Genomic DNA, 23,468 nt, shown 5'->3' with positions numbered 1-23,468 from the left:
ACCCCTTCCTCCCCAGCGAGAAGGTTAGTTCAGTTCTTCGGGTCTTCTCGGGTCAGTCTTTGTGTGTGTGTGTGTGTGTGTGTGTGTGTGTGTGTGTGTGTGTGTGTGTGTGTGTGTGCTTGTCTTTATAAATTTTTCCTTTACGTTCAATGAATTTTCTGTCTGACACTGTTTTGTTCTCTCTCTCTCTCTCTCTCTCTCTCTCTCTCTCTCTCTCTCTCTCTCTCTCTCTCTCTCTCTCTCTCTCTCCTGTGTCTCTCAAGTTCCCTTCCTTGGCCCAGGCTGCTGTATTTTTATCCTGCCTCGCATATACTTGGGCTGTTGGCATTCACTCTACTCACACGCATAAATCCCTCCGACAACATGTACATGTTACCTCACATAATCATTCTAATTCTACTGCAGCGTGGACCGCGCCTCTCTCGCCTTGCCTAAAGGCAAAACCTCGTCAAAGGAACTAGTAAGGGTTGGAACGCTCCCACCAAAGTACCCAAGAAGTGATAACCCCAAAAATAAAAGCCAAGAAAGATCGATATTAACGACACTATAACTCTAAAACTCGACCGAAAGAATCAAAAAGTAATCTGAACAAACAGAAACAACGGTATCCGTCCAGCGAACGCACTCAAGTAAAAGAAAATATAGATAACGAACACGTCGAGCGAACGCACTCAGTGACTTAACTCTTAAAATAAAGATAACGAATACGTCCATAAATGCTTATCATCATGAAAGCCAGTACGGTAGTTTCAAGCTTCTGAAAATGGCGCAGGTTCTATAGAAACAGTGACGTGTACAGATAACAAGTTTAAGATAAGAAAGGCGGGGAAATGATGACGCCATTTGCAACACAACCATCAGCTGATCGGGTTCGTTGGCTGAGTGTAAACAAAGTTATTGGTTGGCCCAGCAACCGGGATGATCCAAGTACGAATGATATATGTTTAATGAAGACCTGAGGCATGGTCTCCATCACTTACCCTGGAGAAACTCAGTGATATTATACTTACCACTTACCCTAGAGAAATTCAGTGATAGTATTATACCTAGCGCTTACCCTTGAGAAACTCAGTGATATTATCATACCGAGCACTTACCCTAGAGAAACTCTGATAGTATTATACCTAGCACTTACCCTACAGAAACTCTGTGATAGTATTATACCTAGCACTTACCCTAGAGAAACTCTGTGATAGTATTGTACCTAGCCCTTAGCCTTGAGAAACTCAGATATTATTATACCTAGCACTTACCCTAGAGAAACTGTGATAGTATTATACCTAGCGCTTACCCAAGAGAAACTCAAGGGGCAGTATTATACCTAGCGCTTACCCTAGAGAAACTCAGTATTATACCTAGCGCTTACCCTGGAGAAACACAGTGATATTATCATACCTAGTGCTTACCCTGGAGAAACACAGTATTATCATACTTAGCACTTACCCTACAGAAATTCATAGATATTATTATACCTAGACCTAGCAGACACAAGACAATGGGGTTGTCATGTTGATTAGGTATTACAGATACAAAGGAGAAAATTACAGATTCTAAAACTAATGAACATATACAAGCAAATTGCTTGGATCGGTACAGGAATCATGCATGCTAACTACAAGACATGCATATACACGAGACATCAAAGATAAAGGAAAATTGCATAAAAATATTAATCAAAAGATTTAAAACTGCATTGCAAACCAATTCAAATACTGTAGCAAGTGATTTAGAGTTGAAAACACAATTCAAAGTATAATATGTGGTCTTGGGATCTGTGAATCACAAACCTGATGAATAATACAAAACATAAATCCGTTCTTGTCTATCTGTGAGAAGTGTAACAGCAAAAGACAACCACACTGGAACCAGTAAAATTATATTCAGCAAAAGAAATAGGTTGTGAAGAGGATTGTGTGGGTGAAGATAAACAATGATAATAATAAAGAAAATGCGACTCTGTAGGAAAGACGCAAGTTGATAACAAATACGTTATTACTAAATGAAATGATGAAAATGAAAAATCCGAAAATAAAGAAAAAGGCCAAGTCTAGATGACCAAGGGGAGGACGCAAGCCAATCAATAAAGCTGATAAAGATGAAACACTGCTGATAGAGAGGCCATAGAGACGTGTAAACACAACCCTTCAGGAAACGTGCGAATTCGAGAACATGTCAACACGAACAGCCATTACTAACATGAATGTTTTGTTTTGGGAAGTTACTGTCCGAAAGAGGATGTAGATAAGAGATACCTGTCATCTAACGTTGTGTTCAGTTATCCAGTAGTTTCCTGATACATTGGCAAATATAATGAGCGTAAAATAGTGGGCGTAGGGGTAATAGATGTAGGAGAACGCCTACCTTACTCCTTCAGCGTTTTCAGGGCAACAACGAAAGGGAACAATCAAATGAGTGTCGAAGATACAAAGACTAAGAATATATACAGAGATGAAAGTAGAGAATGAAAATTCATTACGAAAAAAAAGCAGTGAATGAGAATTAGACAGAGATGGGATAAGAACGTCGAAATGATAAATAGAATAAAGAAAATTATAGACAGTATTGCAACTGATAAATCAAGATCCACAAGAACGTATAAGATTTTAGATTCATTTAATTTTCCAGAAGAAATGCTAATCGTACTAGCGAGTAACCTAACAAAATTCGACACGAGGAACTAATAGATATGAGAATGTATTGCAGAAACAACAGAAATATGGCCATACAAAAAAAGAATCAAAAAGAATGAGAAAACCCTGATAAGTGTATGAATTTACAAAACCAGATAACCAAGAACTCCAGGCTGAAGATAAGTTGTTCTGATGAATATGCAAATGAAAAATAATATTATGCTTCAGAGTCTGACAGAAACATGGTCTAATAACAGAATTAAAAATGAGGCCAACTTTGAACGTTATCTATGAGTGTGTATTTGCATACGTATAAAGTAAAGACATGGCACATACATACAAGGTTAAGAGACGGGGCAACACGACTGTAAAACTCTCCCCCTCGTAACACACAAATATTGAGCAGGAATAAACTGGATTGGGGTTTTCAGTAACAACAATGTAAACACTAGAACTACACAGCTTTTCAAGGGGAAATAACAAATTGTCTGAGAATTAGCTCGACCTACAAAGGAAAAATTATTTCAAAAGTACCAATGGATTAATAACAACGGATTGATACAAGGAGAAAATCGATTAATAAAAAGATAATGCATACCATAAGCAGGAAAAAAAATAAGGAAGCTAGAATGAGAAAAATAAGAAATGCTGAAAGAGAAATTATGGAATGTCATGGTCGAGAAGAGTGACTGAATGAGGAAAAAGTGATACTGAGATTGGAACAGAATCCAAAAAAGATTCAGCTCCCAAAGACTAAATGAATGAAAATAAAGAATAAAAAGTCTGAGTTTTGTCATTATTCTAAAGTCGAAGAATAATATGAAGGCCACTTTAAGAAACGATCCAAGACGATGATAATTCGACGTTTGTTACGAAAAGATCCGGATAATGAAACATCTTTACACTTGCTATAAGTTCTTCCCATGGGATGCAACTTCGTTGCATGTAAAAGCAGCAGCAATCAGACAGCAACCAAGGAGGATGCAAGCAAATAATTGCCCTCAGATAGACTTCAGAAGACAGGGAAGACTTCATTCTCCTCGCTCCTCGTGACGACGAAGGGAAAAAGGAATTGCTTCCGGATACGGATAATTAGATGAGCAAGCGCATGAAACAAACGGAAATAAAATAGTTAGACTAACAAGTTCTGGTGAAAGAGAAAATGAGGCGAGAGGTTCTAGATGCTGTCAATAACAACAACAAAAAATCTGAATTGTGTGAGGTATTTCGCGGGAAAGTGTGTGAGGTGGTTGGTAAGGAAGACGACCAGGTAAATGTAGTCGAAGTGAAGCAGTGTTACAAGAGGTGGAGCAGAGGATGGTACTACACCCACGTTCGCGAGACGGAGGGAGGAGCTATTGGACTCTATTGACTCTGGCCTCTCGTGATCTTGTTTTACGAGACGTACAACACTGTGTACTGAACAGTGTAGTGTATCACACCTGTTCTGTTCCTCAGGACCACCTGTACACCTCCAATCACTCATTCATGATCCTTCAGTAGTTAGCATATCTCTTCATCTGCCTTCATAGTAAACTACATGTTCTTCTAACATACCTGTTCATCACCACTCTGTTCTACCAGAACACTTACTTGCTCATCTCTCCTCCAGGTACACATATAAGACTACTTTTCAAGAGCACTTACTTCCCCTCCCTAACCCAGCTTAGCTCTTTATCCCACCCCAGTTTGTTCATCAAACTTTTGTTCTACTAAAAGTGTTCGCCATCTCTGTATCCACCCCATCACCCTTGTTCACAACCTCTCGACTCTCCCGGCCCCTGTGTTCTCCACGCCTCTGATGCATCAGAGGTCGTGCTCACCTATCGCTGTGTTCCCCAGCAGGAGGAGCTGCCTGAAGACCTCCCGGCCGTGCTGGTGGTGGCGGCGGACCGCCCTCGCTACTTATACAGGTGGGTCACAGCTGCACTTGACAGCCTCCTCCGTACCATGTCCCCTTCTGCGGCGGCGCTACATACCATCGCCGGGCGTCTACAGAGTACACCTGTACGTACCAGGTACTCCTGAGCTACATAATCCAATACCATGAGGAATGCACCCACCCAGCTCCACCTACCAGAAGGAGCACAGTCAGTACATCTCTGATTGACTTGTCTCTCTGGGTAATGTACACGACACTCTCTATGTGGCTATTATAGAGAGCTCTTGGGGAGAGCGAGGGAGGGGGACAAGGATGGAAGAGGAGGAGGAGGAGGAGAATGAGACTCGAGGACGAGGTAGTAATGAGGCCGTTACGTACCCCCTCCTCCCCCAAAACACCCCCATCTAAGAAAGAATATATCCCCCTCCCCCTTCTCTCTCTCCACATCCCCGATTACTGTAGCAGCTAGTTTTCTCTAATTGTCTCAGACTATCGTAAATTTTGATCTTACGGGAGTCAAATGGGGATGTTGTTGTTCCCTGTTTTTTTTTACTATGTTTGGGTGACTCTGGGTGACAGGGATATGTTTGCTTCGCTCTTTGCGCGCACAAACACACACACACACACACACACACACACACACACACACACATGAGGAGATTCTCTTGTGAGTGTGTGTTTATGAGCGTTTGTGTATAGTCTCACTTCGCCCCGTGTGTCTCCTCGTGTTCAAAATGATATACAAAAATCTTCAACACGTAATTAGTATCAAGGGATGGGAGAGCCCCCCATCATTAACACTTTCCCTTGACCGAAAAATCAACCGCTGCCAATTAGCTCCCGAGACAACGACCCTCGACAACACAGGCAACAGCTGAGTCCTCGCTATTACCTTTGAGCCTCTGCCACCGAACCTGCCCCATGTACTAGGAACTATACACCCTCGTCTTTGTGTGACGCTGTTGTATGTTTCTGGCTTCTTCCTTCCGCTGTGTTTAACCAGTGTAACGGGTAGATTGCTGGTTCAAGTGGGTCGTTAGTGTGTCTGTGTGTGTGTGTATGTGGCTTAAGCAAAGGTATGATGTGTGACTCGACGATCGTTCAAAGTTCCTGGAGGGAGCAGCAACACTTAACCTACGGATTTGAATCCTTATAATCCTGCGTGGACTCGATCTAGGTGGAGGTGTCCACCTTGAGACCTGCTCCCCCACCCTAAGGGGTATGAACCAATCCACCCTTCTTCCCCCTGCCATCCTAGGGGAGTCCTAGTGTCATTAATCCTCCACCCTCCCTGCCAGTTCCCTCCCTGAAAGAACTAAACTGAGCAAACCATACGGGCCTCCGTGGTGTGGCAGTTAGTGGAGCTGACTGTGACGCATTGACAGATCGCCCGGGGTTCGAGCCCAATGTAAGTGCAAATCCTGATCACGGCGGTCGGTCCACAGTCAATCCTGATGTTCATCCTCTCCCTAAATTAGGGACATGGCTTAGGCCTGGACGCCAGACTAACTAACCCTACATCTCCATAACACCCTGAGCCCCAGAGTAACTAACCATCCACGTCCTTAAAATCCTAAAATCCAGATTAACTGGCCCTATGCCCACATAACACCCTGGGCCCTAGACTTGCTAACCTTCCTCCCGAGTTCTCATCTCACAGGACTCCTTGTGTTAAGAAGGTGACCAACGGATCACATAAATGGTGTATGATAACACAGGAGAAATTTGCCCCAGAGAAAAATATTACTGATAAGATCTCTAAACGGCTCTCCCAAAATGAACGGTGACCAGGTCAAACACACGCCATTTGGGATTCACAAAACTTGGGTCATATCTTAATGGTGGTTTTTTTTTTTCGGTTGGATTATCTTGTTCTCCATGGAGACATGTCTGTCGTGAACATTTACCACTTGTAGTTGTAGTTCTCAGGAAGACTGCCATTCCCTTTCTTCCTGGTGTATGTAGCAACCAGAATGTACAGAGTTTTACCTCTCTCTCTCTCTCTCTCTCTCTCTCTCTCTCTCTCTCTCTCTCTCTCTCTCTCAAGGCCTTTGCTCGATGTGGGTTAAGACACTACCCTACTTCTCCTCCTGCCAGGCTCCTGAAGCAGCTCTTGACCCAGCCGGACATGACCTCCCGTCTAGTGATGGTCTCCGTGGACGGTCCTCACCAAGAGACCATCCGGTTGTTGGAGACTCTCGGCCTCCGCTACTTCGTCCATGCCCAAGAAGGCACAGAGAGCTCTCCTAGGATCTCAAGGTGAGCCACAGACAGGGATGGAGACTCGTGCCTCACTTGATAAGCTGTGGATAGGATAGTACGGAGGATAAGACTTGGGTCTCTGAGGTCTGTCGAAGTTAAGGCACGTAGGAGACTATAGGACTCTGGGCTTGCATAAAGGAATACAGTTTTCTAGGTATTGTAGTACTGGAGGACCTGTTTTTCACTTGTTATCTCGCCTGTGTTTTCCAGTCGTCTACACTCGTGTTTCAACCATTGTACTGCCTGAGCCTTACTTCTGCTCTCCTTCTTACCCTCCAGGCACGTGAGGTTTGCACTGTTCAAGGCCCTGGAGACGTTTGCAGACACGGACAAGTTCATCATCCTCGAGGAAGATCTGCGCCTGGCCCCAGACTTCTACTGGTAGGTTCCTCTCACGTTTCCTTCTGAGCATCTAAGGGTTCGGTGGGGAACAGAGAGCGAGAGTTGTTGGTAAGGGTGATGCGGCCATTAGTTTTCGAACTACCGACACCTTACATGCTCCTTTGGTTATCATTCAAATGAGTAACATCCCTGCTAGCCTTTTGACTGTTTACCAAGCCATAGACAGTTTGACGGAGTTAAGTGACAACTCGGTTTACAAAATGCAGGTTCTCTCCGATATTATCTTGCCTACCAAAGCTCCACTGAAGCTCCGTGATTAGCATTTGATTCTAAGACAATCTGAATTTGATCCAACAACAATTGCATCGTCTCTGTCACTTGAGACAGACTTAACAGAAATTCTGTCATCGTTGAATCATGAAGTTTATTGTAGAAGCCTTTCATAACAAGTCATCAGACAATATTACCTTCTACAATTCGTTTTTGAACCATCTTGGACATGCAGTGCGTCCATGGCCCCTACATTACCTAAAACCCTAACATTAGCTTAAGTCTTGAAGAGACTATGAAAAAAACTAAAGGGAACGAAGACTGAAAATAAAAGAAAGATTAAAAGAACTGAAACTACTCTTTTTAAAGAAACGAAAACTCCATTTTACGTAATAATGAATTTGATAACATCAGTATAGATACACAGGTCGAGGCACACACAGATGCAGTAACCAGAAAACAATGTGTTGAAGCTCAGGGGAAAAGGTTTCTCACCGACGCACGTCAATCCTGATTCACATAGCGGGTCACTAGACACTAAAGTGACAAGGTGTTTATGATGATCGCAAATACCCACATAATAGACACACTCGAGAGTGGACAAAAATTCATTTTCTCCTGTCAGTACAGTACGATTTTCTCCGGTAGGCAGGGTGTCTTGGATCTCCAGTATGTATCATCAATAAGAATGGGGGGAAAAAAAGACCTTGAACTCCCTGGTGTAAGTAACCTTCGTACAAACTGTATGGGTCTGCTGTTACCTGCTTATATGACGTGCTCAAACACACATGAGATTCTGAGGGGTGATGACCCATGACAGCTGGAAGCTCCTCTAACCTGGCTCTAGCAAAAATGGTTTATTGGTATTACTATATCAACTTGAAGACAAAGTGAGAACATTGATTTACATGGCTAAGAATCATAAAAAGTACCAGACAAAAATAGTAGGTGAAGTTGAAGAAGAGTCTGTGGTGGACCATGAGTGTAAACTCAAGAAATCGGTGAATGCTTTTAAGCATAATGTGAGGCCTCCCGGGGAAAGAAGATAATGGAGCAGAGAGGCGAGGTCTGCTTACATAATCTAATAACTGTGACCAATGATGGATTAATTCTAAGGAACTGTTCTTCTCACGAGAGACGAAAAGAATGATGATAACTGCACCAGCTTACAAGGGGACATAGGCACACTCAGAAATGAACCTGATGAATAGAAATCTAACACAAGTGATGAAGAAGGGACACGGTGAAATAAGACCTCAGAGTTTCAGATCTCATGACCAGGATTCTTGGACTTGAATCTTCCTATCATACTTCCACAGACTGTGGGTCTTTCTGTCTTCCTTCAGGGGGTAATAAGACACGTCTCTCTCTCTCTCTCTCTCTCTCTCTCTCTCTCTCTCTCTCTCTCTCTCTCTCTCTCTCAATTCACGTCTCCATCATCCAGGTTCATGCGGCAGACGTCAGTCCTCCTGGACGAGGAGGAGGACTCAGTGTACGCCGTGTCAGCGTTCTCCCACCTCAGCTCCGCCCACACGGCCCGCGACCTCACCCGCCTAGTTAGGGTCACCTACTTCCCCTCCTGCGGGTGGATGACCACTCGCGCCTTCCTGGTGGAGATCCTGCCCAAGTGGCCGCCTGTACAAGTGGTAAGTAAGTCAGGCTGGACCCGTCTGAGGTTCGACCTTCCCAGTGGGGAAACTCAGGTGGTCAAAGAGAATTTCGTCTCTCAAGGAATTTCCAGATGAGTCAAATACTCAACACACAGCATTCACTTTCTCTGATGGATTTTGGGTATCGAGGTATTCTCTTACGTTTGGAGTCAGATGAAAAGACGTTTGTGTGATTACTATCTGTGAGTTGCATGGAGAGATCGTATACCTGTGTTTCCCCGTCTTTCATTCTTTTATGTACATCACGTCTAAACCTTACATATACAAACATACTCTTTATCAATAAATAAATTAATAAATAATCATATATATATATATATATATATATATATATATATATATACATATTTTTTTTTTTTTTTCATACTATTCGCCATTTCCCGCGATAGCGAGGTAGCGTTAAGAACAGAGGACTGGGTCTTTGAGGGAATATCCTCACCTGGCCCTCTTCTCTGTTCCTTCTTTTGGGAAAAAAAAAAGAAAAAAAAAACGAGAGGGGAGGATTTCCAGCCCCCCGCTCCCTTCCCTTTTAGTCGCCTTCTACGACACGCAGGGAATACGTGGGAAGTATTCTTTCTCCCCTATCCCCCCTATATATATATATATATATATATATATATATATATATATATATATATATATATATATATATATATATATATATACCCCAGTTTACGCAAGGTACCCACTCATCGACTACCTCCAAAGGGAAGGATGAACAGCTAGATTGACTGTGTACCTGCTACCCCTGCCCGAAGTAGAACCCGTGACCATTAGATCGGCGGATCGCGACGGAGGCTGGTGTGTGTGTGTGTGTGTCTTAGTCTTCTACCGTGCTTGCAGGCTAGTGACTGGGACTACTGGATGGGAGCAGATCTGGTGAGGCGTGGTCGTGAGCTGGTGTTGCCGGAGGTGTCCAGGACGGCTCATGGGGGCACGACGGGCTCCCACACCAGCAGCGCCCTCGCCAGGTGGTACATCAGCAAGCCACTATCCTCCCTGCCCCACACCACACTCAACCTTACAGCGTAGGTATCTTCAGGAGACACCCCCTCCCCCCAAGCTTCTGCCCTGTATAACGCGAGATGCAGATAGATCTATGGCTTCTGTGACTTGTCTATTTACACTTCATTGATCTCTGAATATCCGATTTTACCTGGTTAGTTTCTGTTTTTTTTTTTATCAACTTGCAGGTAAAGATGTAGTGTATGATACTGGAAATCAATATCTTATATGCGTTTTTGAATTATTTACATTACCACTATTAATTGCAGGTCATATCCTACATGGCATACCTTTTTCCATTATGGGTGTGGTGTGACCACGGTTGTGGTAGGTGGACGCTGTAGGCAAGCTTTGGCTTTCGTTTCAATCTGTGTCACTTTACATAACCTTCTTTTAAGTAGGCACATCTGTTACGGAAGATACCACGGCTTATAAAACCATTAGCCTGATGTTGCTAGGCTACGTGAAGCTGGGACGAGGAACAATTCTTCTTTAGAAAAATCCAATTCTCGGGTATAATTCCGTTCCTAGACCAGGTACTGTTACGTAAAGTGGGGAAATGTCTCGCCCAGCGAAAAATCCGTCTTAAGCTAAAACATTTGTTTGGTTGTAATGTATTTTCCCCACATTCACCTCCATGTAAACAAGCATAATATCAGCGTCAGAGAAATATGCTAGACTATATATCGTTAGATCCCTACTTATTTATATCAGTAATCAGTTATATCAGTTCCCCTGATGTTTCGAAGCACAGCCCACCTTTAAGTCTCGTAAAAAAAATATATATATATATAATTCTCCCTCACGGAAATGTAGCTCAGAGCATAATGGGAGACATTCCCGCGATTTTATAAGCGTTGTCTGCGCAATAAATACTCAGCCTATCTCTCGAGGCTCATGTGCGTTCATCCATAGTAATTTTCCATTAGGTATCCTGCCCGAACCAGCTACAGTCCGCCTCCTTCAGGCCTCCATTACCTTGACAAAAGACTGTTTTGGTGCAAGGAAAGTAAGGACGCTCCTCTGGGTGGAGGAGGTTAGATGGGAGGTGACGAAGAGAGGGGATTAGACACGTTATGCCTGGGCAGACTTCTCCCTTGCCTCCCGGGGAGATAAATAGAGGCCTCTCACTCCTGCAAGGGAGGAAACCTCCCTCTCTTCCTGAGGAAATAAGAAAGAGGCTTCCCTCTCCTCCTACAGAGAGAAGAAACAGGCCTCCCTCTCCTCCCTTGGAGATTATAGGTAGGATGTCTCCCTCTCTTCTTGAGATAGAGAAGAGGCTATTCCCTACTTCTGCTTAGGTGGGGACTAACCCTACTCCTACTCCAGTTGAGGATGGGAAACAGCTCCCCAAAGCAGTTGAGCAGTGCTAGCATAGTCTTAGTCACAAGCTGATCTCTCTGATAAATGATTTTAGTTGACCTGTTCAAGTTTAAAACCCTCAGCAAACGCGTCTGGAATTCTAGCCGGCTCTCCCAAACAGTCGCGACTTGGTTCACATGCCACAATAGCCATATTGTTGTTGCTTCAGTAAAGGCAAATCTAGAGGATTAATAAAATGGTATTCCTTTGCACTTTGTAATCATTTTCATGGTTCCTGTACCCATAATACTTCCAATCCTAATTTACGGTAAAACCTCGTTTTTAAGTACCCATAAGCAGGTAAAGAGGTAGTTTCCCTCTTCCCTATATCATTTTCTATCTCATGGCCTATGAATTGCCTCCTTCCACCTCGTTACCTTTCTCTACATTTCTCTTCTCCCTACCTTTACCACCCTGCAAAACTCCTAATTAACCCTCTCTCTCACGCTCCACTTTTTGCATCTAGGGTGAGGAGGGAGGCGTACGAAGCCAGTCTACTGAGAGAGCTGCAACGAGCCAGACCACTGAACGTCTCCGACCCTTACAACCTCCACGTTCCCCTGGACCAGGTGAGCCATTCCCCACCACACGCACTCGCCGCCACCTCTACGTACACACACACACCCCTGGGACCAGCTTAGTTCCCATCTCCTCTCCCTAATTTCATCACACACTCGCCACACCATCTGCAAAACACCGACCACCTTCAGGCAACACGGGACAAAGTGAATTACTCTCCCCTCCCTGCTCCTCGACATGCAAAACACACTCACGTGCATCGGCAAAATCAGTTTTCTCTGTCGTTTGACAACACCTCCCGCAGTATTTTTTTTTTTTTTTTTTAAATGTAGAGCATGAGAGTATGGCATATATATACACTATCCGAGTGTATCTGAATTTTCACTTCCATCCCCCGAGTGTAGTGGTCAAGCCCATCACATGAGTGTTGTGCTATCTGTTGCACCTGACTGCACAGTAATGGATCTCCAAGAGTGCGTCCCTGTTCGCATGCGATGCCTTCGTGCATCTGCTGATTCTTTTGCTTCAGTATGTCGCTGTAACCTCTTGCATGGCACGATGGAACGACCCTCGGCCCTTTAAGACCCTTAAGAATCAAGTCAAAGGCTAAGGCTCAAGGGATTCAGGTATGCTGAATGAGTACAATGTCTCAGCAAGCCTTCCTAAGTGTGTCGCCTTTGCGTGGTGCTTGGAGGAGTGAGTGCGTCACTTAAGTGTGGGGGCTTGGAGGTGTGAGTGTAATGCCGGAGGTGCGAGACAGTGTTCAACGCAGCCAATTAATACCTGAGGACCACTTTGCCTACAGGACGGCGCAGTGTGGGTGGCCCGTGTTAGCATGCTGCACATGGAGGACAGCTTCGCCTTCAGGATCATAGCCCAGGTGGGTGACCGACTGGTGCTGCCCTCTGTGCCCCTGCCTCACAACCACAGGCATCAACAACACACGTCCAGATTGCGGGGTAAATTAGGAACATAAAATAATATCGCAGGAAAGGTGAATATCATAAATTATAAAATATTAGGATAGTCCTCACATACAACTCCCCTCACAGGTCTGTCCTCACCCGGACGCCCTTTACGCAAGGATATGATTCTCCCGGCACTTCCCCAGATAAGACTGCTTTCATAATGGCATTTCCCCTACGGAACTGTCACCTCATTGACACCCCAACAGGAGTGTCCTCACCCTAGCACTCCCACTGCAAGACTTCTCACCCTGGCACTTCCCAGTAAAGGACTTCCCTCACCCTGGCACTTCCAACTAAAGGACTTCCCTCACCCTGGCACTCCTACTATAAGTTTCCCTCACCCTGGCACCCCCGCTAAAGGACTTCCCTCACCCTGGCACTCCGCCGATTGCCCCTACCGACAACACATACCCGGCTTAACTCACACTGGTGTTACTACAATATCTTCACCCTGATACTCCTACAGGAGTCATCACACCGGTACTGTACTATTATGGGGCAGGCCTTACCCTACTACTACTGCTATAAGACTGTCCTCACACTGGCACTGCTACAGGATTTTCCTCTCAATGGCACTGCTACAGGATTATCTTCACACTGATACTTCTAATACAGGACTGTCACCACAGGTACTAATACAGGACTCTTCCTCACACATACTACAACAGGATTCCCCTAACCAAGACACTCTCCTCATCCCATGAACTATCCTCAATTTGGCACTTCCACAGGCAGTGTCCTCACTCAAGCAATATTCCCACCATAGCATTACACAGATATTTTCTACACCTTAGTGTTTCCCCTAGATCTGTGCTCACTCTGGTATTAACATACTGGCACTGCCTTCACTCTAGCACTAACCCTGTGGTGGTCCTTATCCTATCACTCACCTAAATTACTTTCCTCACAGTGGCACTACCCCCATAGATACTCCCCTTATACTAGCACTCTGCTAGTCGTTTTCCTTAACAAGATTACCCCGTACAGGCAACCTTACCCTGGCATTTCCTTACAATCACTGTCTTCACTGGTACTGCCTTATCTTGACGCCTCATCCAGAGGCACTGATTTCTCCTCACTCTCCTCACTTTGGCACTACCCTCACAGCCAATTCTCGTCCTTGCACTTCTCCATAAGCACTCTCCTCACACAGGACTATCCTAACCCTAGTACTCCACATAGGTACGTCCTCACCCTGACACTTCTCTAAAGGCACAATCACCACCTCAACACTCCCCTACAGGCACTCTTCTCCCTGACACTCCTCCCATATACATTGTCCCCACCCTCAAGGGTACTGTCCTCATCTCTGTACTCCTCCCACAGGCACTGGGTATCTGGCATGCTGATGCTCGGGACCACCACTTTGGCCTGTGGCGAATCCCCTACTACAATGTCATCATCTTAATTGTGGGCGTCCCCTACTCTAGGTACAGGTGAGTTTGAGTAGTATTAAGTCAGGCAACAGATGAATCTGGGTGCAGGTAAGACAAGCAACACGAGATTATAGTTACATCTGAATGGAAATGCTAGAGATGAGTACAGCAACAGGTGAAGGTGAGACTTGCTGCAAGTTAGTGGGGTGACACATGATTCTGGTTACATGTAAATGGATGTGGGTAATTCAGCCGACTTGCAACTCTGGCCCTGATAATTCATACTAGGGTTAAATCTTGCTACTGGTGACTGAAGATACATGGTACAAGTGTCAGACTAACTACAGTTGAATTCAGCTTCAAATGAGTCCAGCTTCATGTGAGCCAGGTCTCCTACTTAATGAAATGTGATCTATAGATATTAATACTTATATTTTGGTTTTAAATAAAAGGAAGACATCCATCACAATCTGATGTACAATGATCACAAACATAAAAGTGATAGTCATAATTTCATATCTGAGTCATGCCAACAACCCACACTTAAGTCGGTCAGAATGCTTCAGAATTTCCTCTTTTCTATGTATGGAAGTCATTACCAGACATTTCTAATCTCACTCCAACACTGCTTGTTTTCTCCTTTCAGCTCAATGGTCCAGACAACTGGCCAGATCTTCCATTCCACCCCAGCCTTCCATGCACAACTCCTTGAGGAAAGCGACAAGCTAGAAGGAATGGTCTTCCACCAACATAACCCTGATGATTTCGAAGATATCTTAGACCTAAAACTGAAGGGGAAAACATAGGGAAACCTTCTGATTGATTCATTATAATACTTTATGGAGTATCTTAGAAATCTCAAAGCGTGAAAGTACAAAAACAGCCTGCAAAGTAGCCTTATGTTTTCCTGACTGCTCTAGCCTAGAACAAAGGAAATTTTCACAAAACACTCAATCTTCAGAGAAAAAGATACACCTAGATGTATCAAGTCATCTCTTTATGAATATACAAATTTTCCATATACTTAAAGCCAACTATCAAGAAAAAGAAACAAAAAAGATAACATTAACGAACTATTAACGTGGAAGACGTGACGTTGGGGTGAACAGGCATTATTGGATTATGCACTAACTAAGAGGTGCAGCTGATGGGGAATGTGATCATTTCTTAGCAAAGCCAAGTAAGAAAGTTTTTGCTGGGTATAAGAGGAAATGACACATAAAAGAAGTGGTGAAAGTGAGTGAGCTTGGAAATAGAACCCCAAGTGCAGAGATACCAAAAGAGACTGAAGAGTAGTATAGGTTGAGATTACGTCAAATAGGGTGAAGTGCATAAGAAGTGGATGGTGGGATGTAGGTGTTTGAGAAAGGATAGCAAACAGAAGGATGAAGTTGAATTACTACTGAAAAAGGGAATTGTATGATAAGGAGTGCATGCAACTGGGAAGTACATAACAAAAAGTGGCTGAAGGTCGCGAGAAGAGTATAGAAGCTGAAAAAAGAGGGCGAATAAGAGATAAAAGGTGAAATAGTATTAATGAATTTTAAAGAAAAAAGTTCTGTATAAATATGATCTAATAAATGATATACTGTATCACATATACTGTATGAAGATGTAAAACAAAATTTTTTGACATCTGATCAACTGAACAAAATATGATATACAAAAACCACTGAATGAAATCATTATTTCTTTTTGTTCTTTGGCTTATGGTGTTTGAAAGGACACACTGTATCTTGTTCTGCTTCTATTGCTTATCTTCTGTCAACTTTGTTATCAGTTTGTTCATTTAGTTTTACCAAACTTGCAGTCTGTCATTTTCCATCCATCTTTTTTCTTGCTCTTACATTTTCAAACTCACTAAGAACTTCATCTAGTTGAACTATTGCCATTCACTATCTGTACAGGTGAAAATGCCTTTCTCTCAGTCTGTTTATTTTTAATACATTATCAGATCTTTCTTTGCCATCTTTCATACCTCTTTTGCTTCACCATTAGCTTTGGAAGTATGTTCAGCCTCTCCAAGAACTTTCTCTTGGGAATCAATTTTCTCCCAATCATCAGTCAGTTTTTCCTGCTCCTTTCTCTCTTCCTCGACATTTTTTTCCTCTCTCTATGTTCATCATTAACAAACTCAACCTTTCTAAATTGTCTCAAATAATTCTAAGAGTAGGATCTCAGAAAGAAAAATCAAAATTCATTATTCATAGTGCTGTACATTTCTATACATTATTCTGATCCATGTAGAATTCTTGATGTCTTTAACTAAAATCCAAATAACTTCCTCATCATTCAGAAAGATAGTCTGCAGAATGCCAAGTGATAATGCTACTATATCAAAGCAAGCGCAAGGAAAAACAAGGGCTTCTAGTAACCCATGTTAAACCTAGTTATCACTTTTCTTTGGTAACCAGTTCAGATAACAAGATCAAGCTGCAGCTTTACATTTTTTGCACCTTTACCTCTTATGATGGTTTGAAAAAAACAAAATGATATACTCTTTATGTTTTAATAATGATAAAAACATTTTGAACTTCAAACAGAAAAAAGAAGTAAAAATAGAATGAAAATTAACTTCACTTATATTACAGACTCAAATTCTCAAATATTTCATGCACTATGCAGTCTTACTGAAAAAAAAAAGCTCATTTTTTTCTACAAGAGAGAAAAAGTTCATTTCCAATTCGTGTTATGGCTGCTTTCTGCTGATACTGAGTTCTCCAGATATCTTCAATCTGTGTGACTTTGCCTACAGCTGTTAAGGAAAGCTTTGTTATTGCATGTTTTGTAGCAGATTTGTGTTGCAGTGTTGAAGCAAGTCTGTCTTCCAAATCATGTGTCAAAGATTTATTACCATGGAGACTGAGATCTGTAAGTGGAAGGATAATATTTGTAGTAAGCTCATTGAAAAGCACACTGACAGAGGAGACTGTAAGGCTTGGATTATGAGCTAAATTAACAGAGATCAAACGAGGGCATCGGTACAAGTAAGCTGAGATATCTTCTAAGTCAGCATCCATCAAACAGCATGAGCTTAAATCTAGATGCTCTAACAGACACTCCTCTCCAGCACCCAGGATCCCAGACAGTGCAATACCTAAACGAGGGCTTATTTCTGATGCTGTATCTCTCTTGCAGTTTAAGCCACTCAGAGTTAATGTAGAGATCTTAGGTACACAAGATAACAGGGTAGCTAAAGCAACACTATATATCGAGTTGTAATCTAATGACAAAGTTTTTAAAGCAGAGGTAAAAACAGGTAGTTGTTGCTCACCAGTCAGGAACAAGTTACAATGTTTTAAAGATAAAACAGTAAGAACTGGTAATTTAAATAATGCTCCAACATTGGTAACTTTGGCTCCAGAAAATGTATTGTAGCTCAAGTCCAGAGAATTAAGTGTTTTTAGAGACAGCTTAGCTGACGTGATGGCTTCAGTAAATTCTAGAAAACTGGATGTGGTAATAGCTGAAGCCTTCAGATTTAAAACATCCAGTGAAGGCAAGGAAGGTAAAGCTTCCATTAAATAATGAAATCCATCATCTCCAAGCCGGCAATTAGCAAGAATGAGGCACCGTAAACTCTGCTGACACTGAAGAGCCCTTAACACAGGCTGTACATGTGAAGTCATCAACCGTCCTACACAACTTAAATCTAAGGTGGTTGAAGCCTCTGTGCGATGAAGTATCGAGTTTAGGGATGGTGCTGGTATACAACCAAGAGCCTGACATGCCTGGGCATATCGATCTGGCAAGGGTGGAAGGTCCCATCCTGTAACTTGAGCTTGTAATTCAGCCTGTTCTGTGGGGAGAACAAGAGATATTGGATCACTAATATCAAGGACTGCCCCATCTTGTGTAGTAAGGGTGAGGTGGGGACGCAATCCCACAAGCTGATAATACCTTCGCGTCACTTCCTCGGCCAGCCATCCTACAGTGCGACCCTGCCCAGCACCTGCTACAGGTACAAGCAACACACGATTTTCTACACGAACCCTCAAACGAAGTGCACCTCCCACAGCAACTGTCCCACTGACACTTACTGAAGTCTTACTCTCATTCACTTCACACATATCTACAGCTACATTAGATTCCATAAGTGAGCCTGAGCTGTTTTCAGCAATCACATTTTCATCCTCAAAGTTGTCTGAGGTACCAACCCTAGAAATATTATCAGAATACCTTTGGACAATTGATGTTAATTTCATTTGGTGTGCCTTCTTTGGACGACAGAGTGGAGTTTTTTTAACATAATTTTCAGTCAGTGCTTTCTGCTCTTTTCTTTGTTCCTTGTATTCAAATTCTGATTTTTCCATTCTCTTTCTTTTCTTAGTAAAGATACCTAAATCATCATCAAGCCAATCATCCCCAACATTATCTTCCTCCGAGAGAAGGGCCATTTTCTTTTCCCTCTTGAATACCAGACTACTGGGAGAGTTCTTCTTAAGTTGAGCTCTCCGTGCAGCACTGCCCACACTGCCTATTGCATTAAGGTATGCCCCAGTGGCAGATTTCTTTTCATGATGTATATCTTCTAACAGTGGATTCAGAAATTCCTCACTGTCTTCATTATCACTGATGTCATCTCTGGATGGAGAATATAATGGCTTCTCTGTGTTCGAAGGAGTAGGAGATGTATTTGATAAAACATCCTCTTCCTCACTCTCCTCACCTGTATCAAGAGTGGAACGAGAACTCAGTTTCCTTTTCCACTTGAATAAAGTTTCCACCTTGCCTTCATCTGACCTCCTTTGTGAATATGAGTGTCCCACTTTACTCTTTGGAGATGTACTTCTTGAGTAAGATTCAATCTCATCATCATTTGAAGTGGAATACAAGGATAATATCTTACCATCACTTTTTCTCCCATGTAACTTTGAAGGAATCTTTGTCTCAGTTTTACCCACAGCAGAATTTTCATATAACAACTCCGGAATTCTATGCCCAGCTCGATCCATCTTCTCCTTTAATTCTCTCTCTAAAGCAATGTATTCTTCTTCTTCCGTTTGTGAGAGTTTTGTTCTCTTTCGATACTTGACCAAACTCTCAAGGGGTGTGTCACCTTCATTAGTCTTGGATATGATTGATGCCCCTCGGTTCATAAGTAACCTCACAACTTCAAGATTTCCACAGGATGCAGCATCATGAATGGGAGTGATACCATCACAATGTTGTCCCCCTCTGTCATTGATCCACGCACCACTTTCAATAAGTGTGAGAACAATATCATAAAAACCGTGATTGGCTGCCTCATGGAGAGGCAACCAGCCACAGTTATCTCTTGGGTTTACTGGATGACCCTGCTGAAGAAGTTTTTTCACCATATTTAGGTTTCCATCTATACAAGCCTTGTGCAATGGACTTTCTCCTTTCTCGTTCCTTTTAACAACAAATGTTTTCCTCTGGCGTGATTGCTGTGGTCTATCAAAATTTTCCTGATCATTGTCACTATCAGAAAAGTAAATTTCGTCAAGATCAACTTCACTTTCATTGTCATTCTCCTCCTCCTCACTCAACTCAACTTCTGGATCAAGATCATTTTCTTCGATAAGCCTATTAATTTCCCCCTCAAGTTCCATTTTCACTGATGGTGGGATCTCCTTCAATAAAGAATATAGCCGTAAAACATATACCTCAAGCTTAGGATTATTAGCTTTCACTGACAGTTCTCTAGCCTGCTGATAAATTGTGCTAAGTGTCTCATATGTTTCCTGTAACTCTTCACTGGTATCAGCTATACTGATCAATGTCTTGCAAGCTTCACTGGGGTCTTCCTTCACTTTAATATTATATTCTTTCAAGTAATACTCCTTCGCTTCCTTGAACTGCTTATTATCTGAATAAGTTCTTGCTAAAGATAAATATATCGGAGCTAAAATTGAAGGACACTTATCCAACCTGATGGCTACCTCCAACATCTTATGGTAGTAACCAGTAGCCAGAGAATACAGACTAAGATCTGCTAATCCATCTCCAAGTTTTTCATATAGCTTTAGTTTCTCATCATCACCTTCTTCAGTTACCAAAGCTTCTGCAGTTGTGCAAAGACTTACAACAGTTTTCAAGTTCTTTTCAATTCGTCTTCTATCTTCCAAGTCAGGATGCTTTAACTTATATGCTTTATAAAAACATTTCTTGGATGCTTCATAGTCTGCATTAAGAAGATGAATTTGTGCTAAGAAAGAATGACCATCACACTGAAGAGCTTTATCATGTAGCCGAGCAGACAAGGCCAAAGATTTCTGACCCTCCTGTAATGCCTGAGCTAACAGACCCTCTCGTAAAAGGATGACTCCCAGTGCAGAGTGACACCTCTGAGCATCCTCATGAAGACTGTAACTATAACACTGCTCTAAGGCTTGACCAATAAAGTCACGAGCTTTTTTGGCTTTCCCCCGATTATCTAGTACTAAGCCTAGGTTCAAATACAATCGACAACGCATCTGACTATGCTCCTGCGTATCTACAGCTCCCTTAAGATGCTCACATGTTGAAAGTGACCTTAAAAAAGCTTTCTCAGCTTCAGTTAGTGCCAGAGCTTTTTCCTCATCAAGACCATTATAGCTACACTCCTCAGCTCTCTGCAAATGCGTCCGACCAATGGTAGCATAAGCACGCTGCTCCTCTACTAGACTGTCTGCTTCTTTGGCAAGAGATAAATGGCGGTGTTGATGCTGAAGAGCTTTCTTCCACTGTCCCATTTCACTATACACTTCTCCCATTCGTCGGTGAGACACTGCTACACCAATAGTATCACCTAGAGCTTCACAAAGAGCTGATTCTTCCTGATGTTGGGCTAATGCTCCCTCAAAATCCCCTGCTTCTTGCAGCTTTCGACCTAAAAGGTTTGAGAGGTTAGCAACTTCACGCAGGTTATTCTTGTTTTCTGCACGACATTTTTCACGTTCAAGTCTGGCTACCTCACTCATCTTGCTTACTTCTCTTGCTTTAAGTAAGGATCCCTCATTTACAGTCCAATATGTGCCATGTTTCATGAATAAGAAGAGTTCTACATGGCTCCAACCTGAAATATGAAAAAAAAATTTGTGTTTTAGTTTTAATGCTTTTGTAAACAGGTGCTTAATGCTTTCAAAACCTTAGGATCTAACTTTAACAACCAACAGCAAAATAATATAGCAGAGGGTTATTCATTGTGTAAATCCTGTCATGGGTGCACTAATGCCCTAGATTAGGTGGTGCTCTCTCATTTGCAAATAGGATGCTTCATTCAGAAGCATAAAAATCTATGTTGATTTTCTATCCTTTATGCAGATACATATCAAAGCTAAATTCACTTAAAACATACTGCAATGCAGGAAGTTTGTCAAAAAGTAAACAACATGACAAACTATTTTCTGTACCCAGATGGTTTCTCTCACCATAATGGGTCCATGTTTGATATCCATCATTTTACATAAAGCATCTAATTTTCTATATAAAATTTATGTTAAATAGAGGTGCCTTAAATATCTTACATCCTTCCTTCAAAAATAGCAATTTTTCATTTGTCCATTTTCCTTTTCAGCTTCCTCTTTTTCTGCTTTTCTTGCAATCTGATTTTTGAGATAAAAGGTTTAACATGTCCTCCTGTTTATCAGCTTAGGAGGGCTATAGTGGTATTTGCTGGCATCTGGTATCTTATGAGTACTGTGCTTATCTTTCATTTTCTATTTCCCTTTGATCAATGTCATTCTCAGTAGCTCTAATGATGAAATTTTCATGACTGCATGTGTCATACTTAAGAATGAGAACAAAGACATGCAAGTACAGTTCCCTCAGGAATGCAGCCTCTGTAGTGAACATGAAGGGTAATAATGCAGAGGAAGACACACTACATTCATTTGTAAATGTTGACATTTCTAGTGATTCTATTGTTTCTGATTGCATAAAAAATACCTAAAGAAAAAACTAAAAAAATCTGAAAGTAAAAAACTGTATACAGGTAACTGGAACTTTCTTTCAATACAACCTATTTTTTCCTCAATACTACAGGTCTTACAGGTTAAAAATCTACAGGATGAAGAGAATCATAGGGTATGTGAGGGAGCAAAGGTTCTGGGAGCACTGAAGAATATTTAGGAACAGAGAACGTTATCTGAGAGGGCAATAATAATAGGTCTGTTTCAAAGCAAAGTAGTCCTAACAATAGTGTATGCCTGCAAAGTATGGGTTATATATAAGGCCATGCAGAGGAGGATGCATGTGTTGGAAGGTTTGAGGGCAAGATGCGGTGTAAGGTGGTTCGATTGAGTTAGTAATGAAACAGTAAGAGACATATGCGGATATGAAAATAGAGTGGTTGAGAATGCTGAAATGGTTTGGACATATAAAGAGAATGAGAGAGGAAAGGTTCACAAAGAGGATACATGTATCAGATGGGTTGGGAACTAGGAGAACAGAGAGACCAAATTGGAAATGGAAGGACAGAATGAAAAGGATTTTGATGATGATAGCCTTAACATGCAGGAGGGTGAAAGGTGTGGAAGGGATAGAGTGAGCTGGTATAATGTGGTATACTGAGGTTGACATGCTGTCAGTGGACTAAAGCAGGGCATGTGAAGCAACTGGGGTAAACCATGAAAAGGCCTGTGGGGCCTGGTCATGGAAAGGGAGCTGTGGTTCCAGTGCAATACCCATGACAGATAGAGAATGGATGTAAATGAATGTAAACTTTCTTCGTCTGTTCCTGGCACAAACACATGAAACGGCAATCAAGTATGAAAAAACTAAAGGCTATGTCATTACACCCTAAAACACAGGACATGACTACATAACAAGAATAACACATGATAATAATTCATAAGAGTAAATATATTGGAACTACTCAGCAACAAAATATAACAATTATGGAGAAATTTTTATATCAAACCAAAGTCCTCTAGCTTTTATATAAAAGCAAAAACAGAAAAAGGAGCCATCAATCTACCTCATTACCAAAGAATTTTATATAATCTCTGAGTTCTAAAATTATTGATAATACTTATCATAATGTAGTGTAGAACCATGCAAAACACAATGTAGGCATATGTACAGTGCTGTGACTGGAATGCCAATATTAACTCTACAATGGCCTCTTTCTTTAACACGCAGAAAATACATCAGTCAGTATGAGTGACAGCTTTTCCATAAGTGAGCAGCTGATGAAAATAATTAGTTCACATAAGAAGTACTGAATGATCAAATGG

General features: G+C 42.0%; 2 protein-coding genes across 2 annotated transcripts in view; one reads left to right on the top strand and one right to left on the bottom strand.

The window, feature by feature from the left end:
- Positions 1-22,229, top strand: part of LOC139753546 (protein O-linked-mannose beta-1,2-N-acetylglucosaminyltransferase 1-like) — a 33,381-nt gene extending 11,152 nt beyond the window's left edge. Inside the window, exons 4-13 of the mRNA XM_071670195.1 lie at positions 1-23; positions 4,473-4,543; positions 6,610-6,771; positions 7,054-7,155; positions 8,831-9,032; positions 9,900-10,084; positions 11,890-11,992; positions 12,748-12,822; positions 14,237-14,346; positions 14,933-22,229. The exon at positions 1-23 is cut by the window's left edge and continues 99 nt beyond it. Of these exons, the coding sequence (XP_071526296.1) occupies positions 1-23; positions 4,473-4,543; positions 6,610-6,771; positions 7,054-7,155; positions 8,831-9,032; positions 9,900-10,084; positions 11,890-11,992; positions 12,748-12,822; positions 14,237-14,346; positions 14,933-15,092 (1,193 nt within the window). The 3' untranslated portion in view covers positions 15,093-22,229. The remainder of the gene's footprint in view (positions 24-4,472; positions 4,544-6,609; positions 6,772-7,053; positions 7,156-8,830; positions 9,033-9,899; positions 10,085-11,889; positions 11,993-12,747; positions 12,823-14,236; positions 14,347-14,932) is intronic.
- Positions 16,932-21,278, bottom strand: LOC139753408 (tonsoku-like protein). Its single transcript, XM_071669880.1, has one exon. It carries the CDS (start codon positions 21,276-21,278, stop codon positions 16,932-16,934), a length of 4,347 nt encoding a protein of 1,448 aa, XP_071525981.1.
- Positions 22,230-23,468: the final 1,239 nt, after the last annotated feature.

The sequence above is a fragment of the Panulirus ornatus genome, chromosome 14, assembly GCF_036320965.1.
Source record: "Panulirus ornatus isolate Po-2019 chromosome 14, ASM3632096v1, whole genome shotgun sequence".
NCBI lineage: Eukaryota > Metazoa > Arthropoda > Malacostraca > Decapoda > Palinuridae > Panulirus > Panulirus ornatus.
Note: the sequence above shows the minus strand (reverse complement) of the source record. Positions and strands in the feature narration are given on the sequence as shown.

What these genes read in the sequence shown, in the direction of transcription:
- LOC139753408 (XM_071669880.1), bottom strand. Translation starts at nt 21,278, where the DNA reads ATGAAACATGGCACATATTGGACTGTAAATGAGGGATCCTTACTTAAA.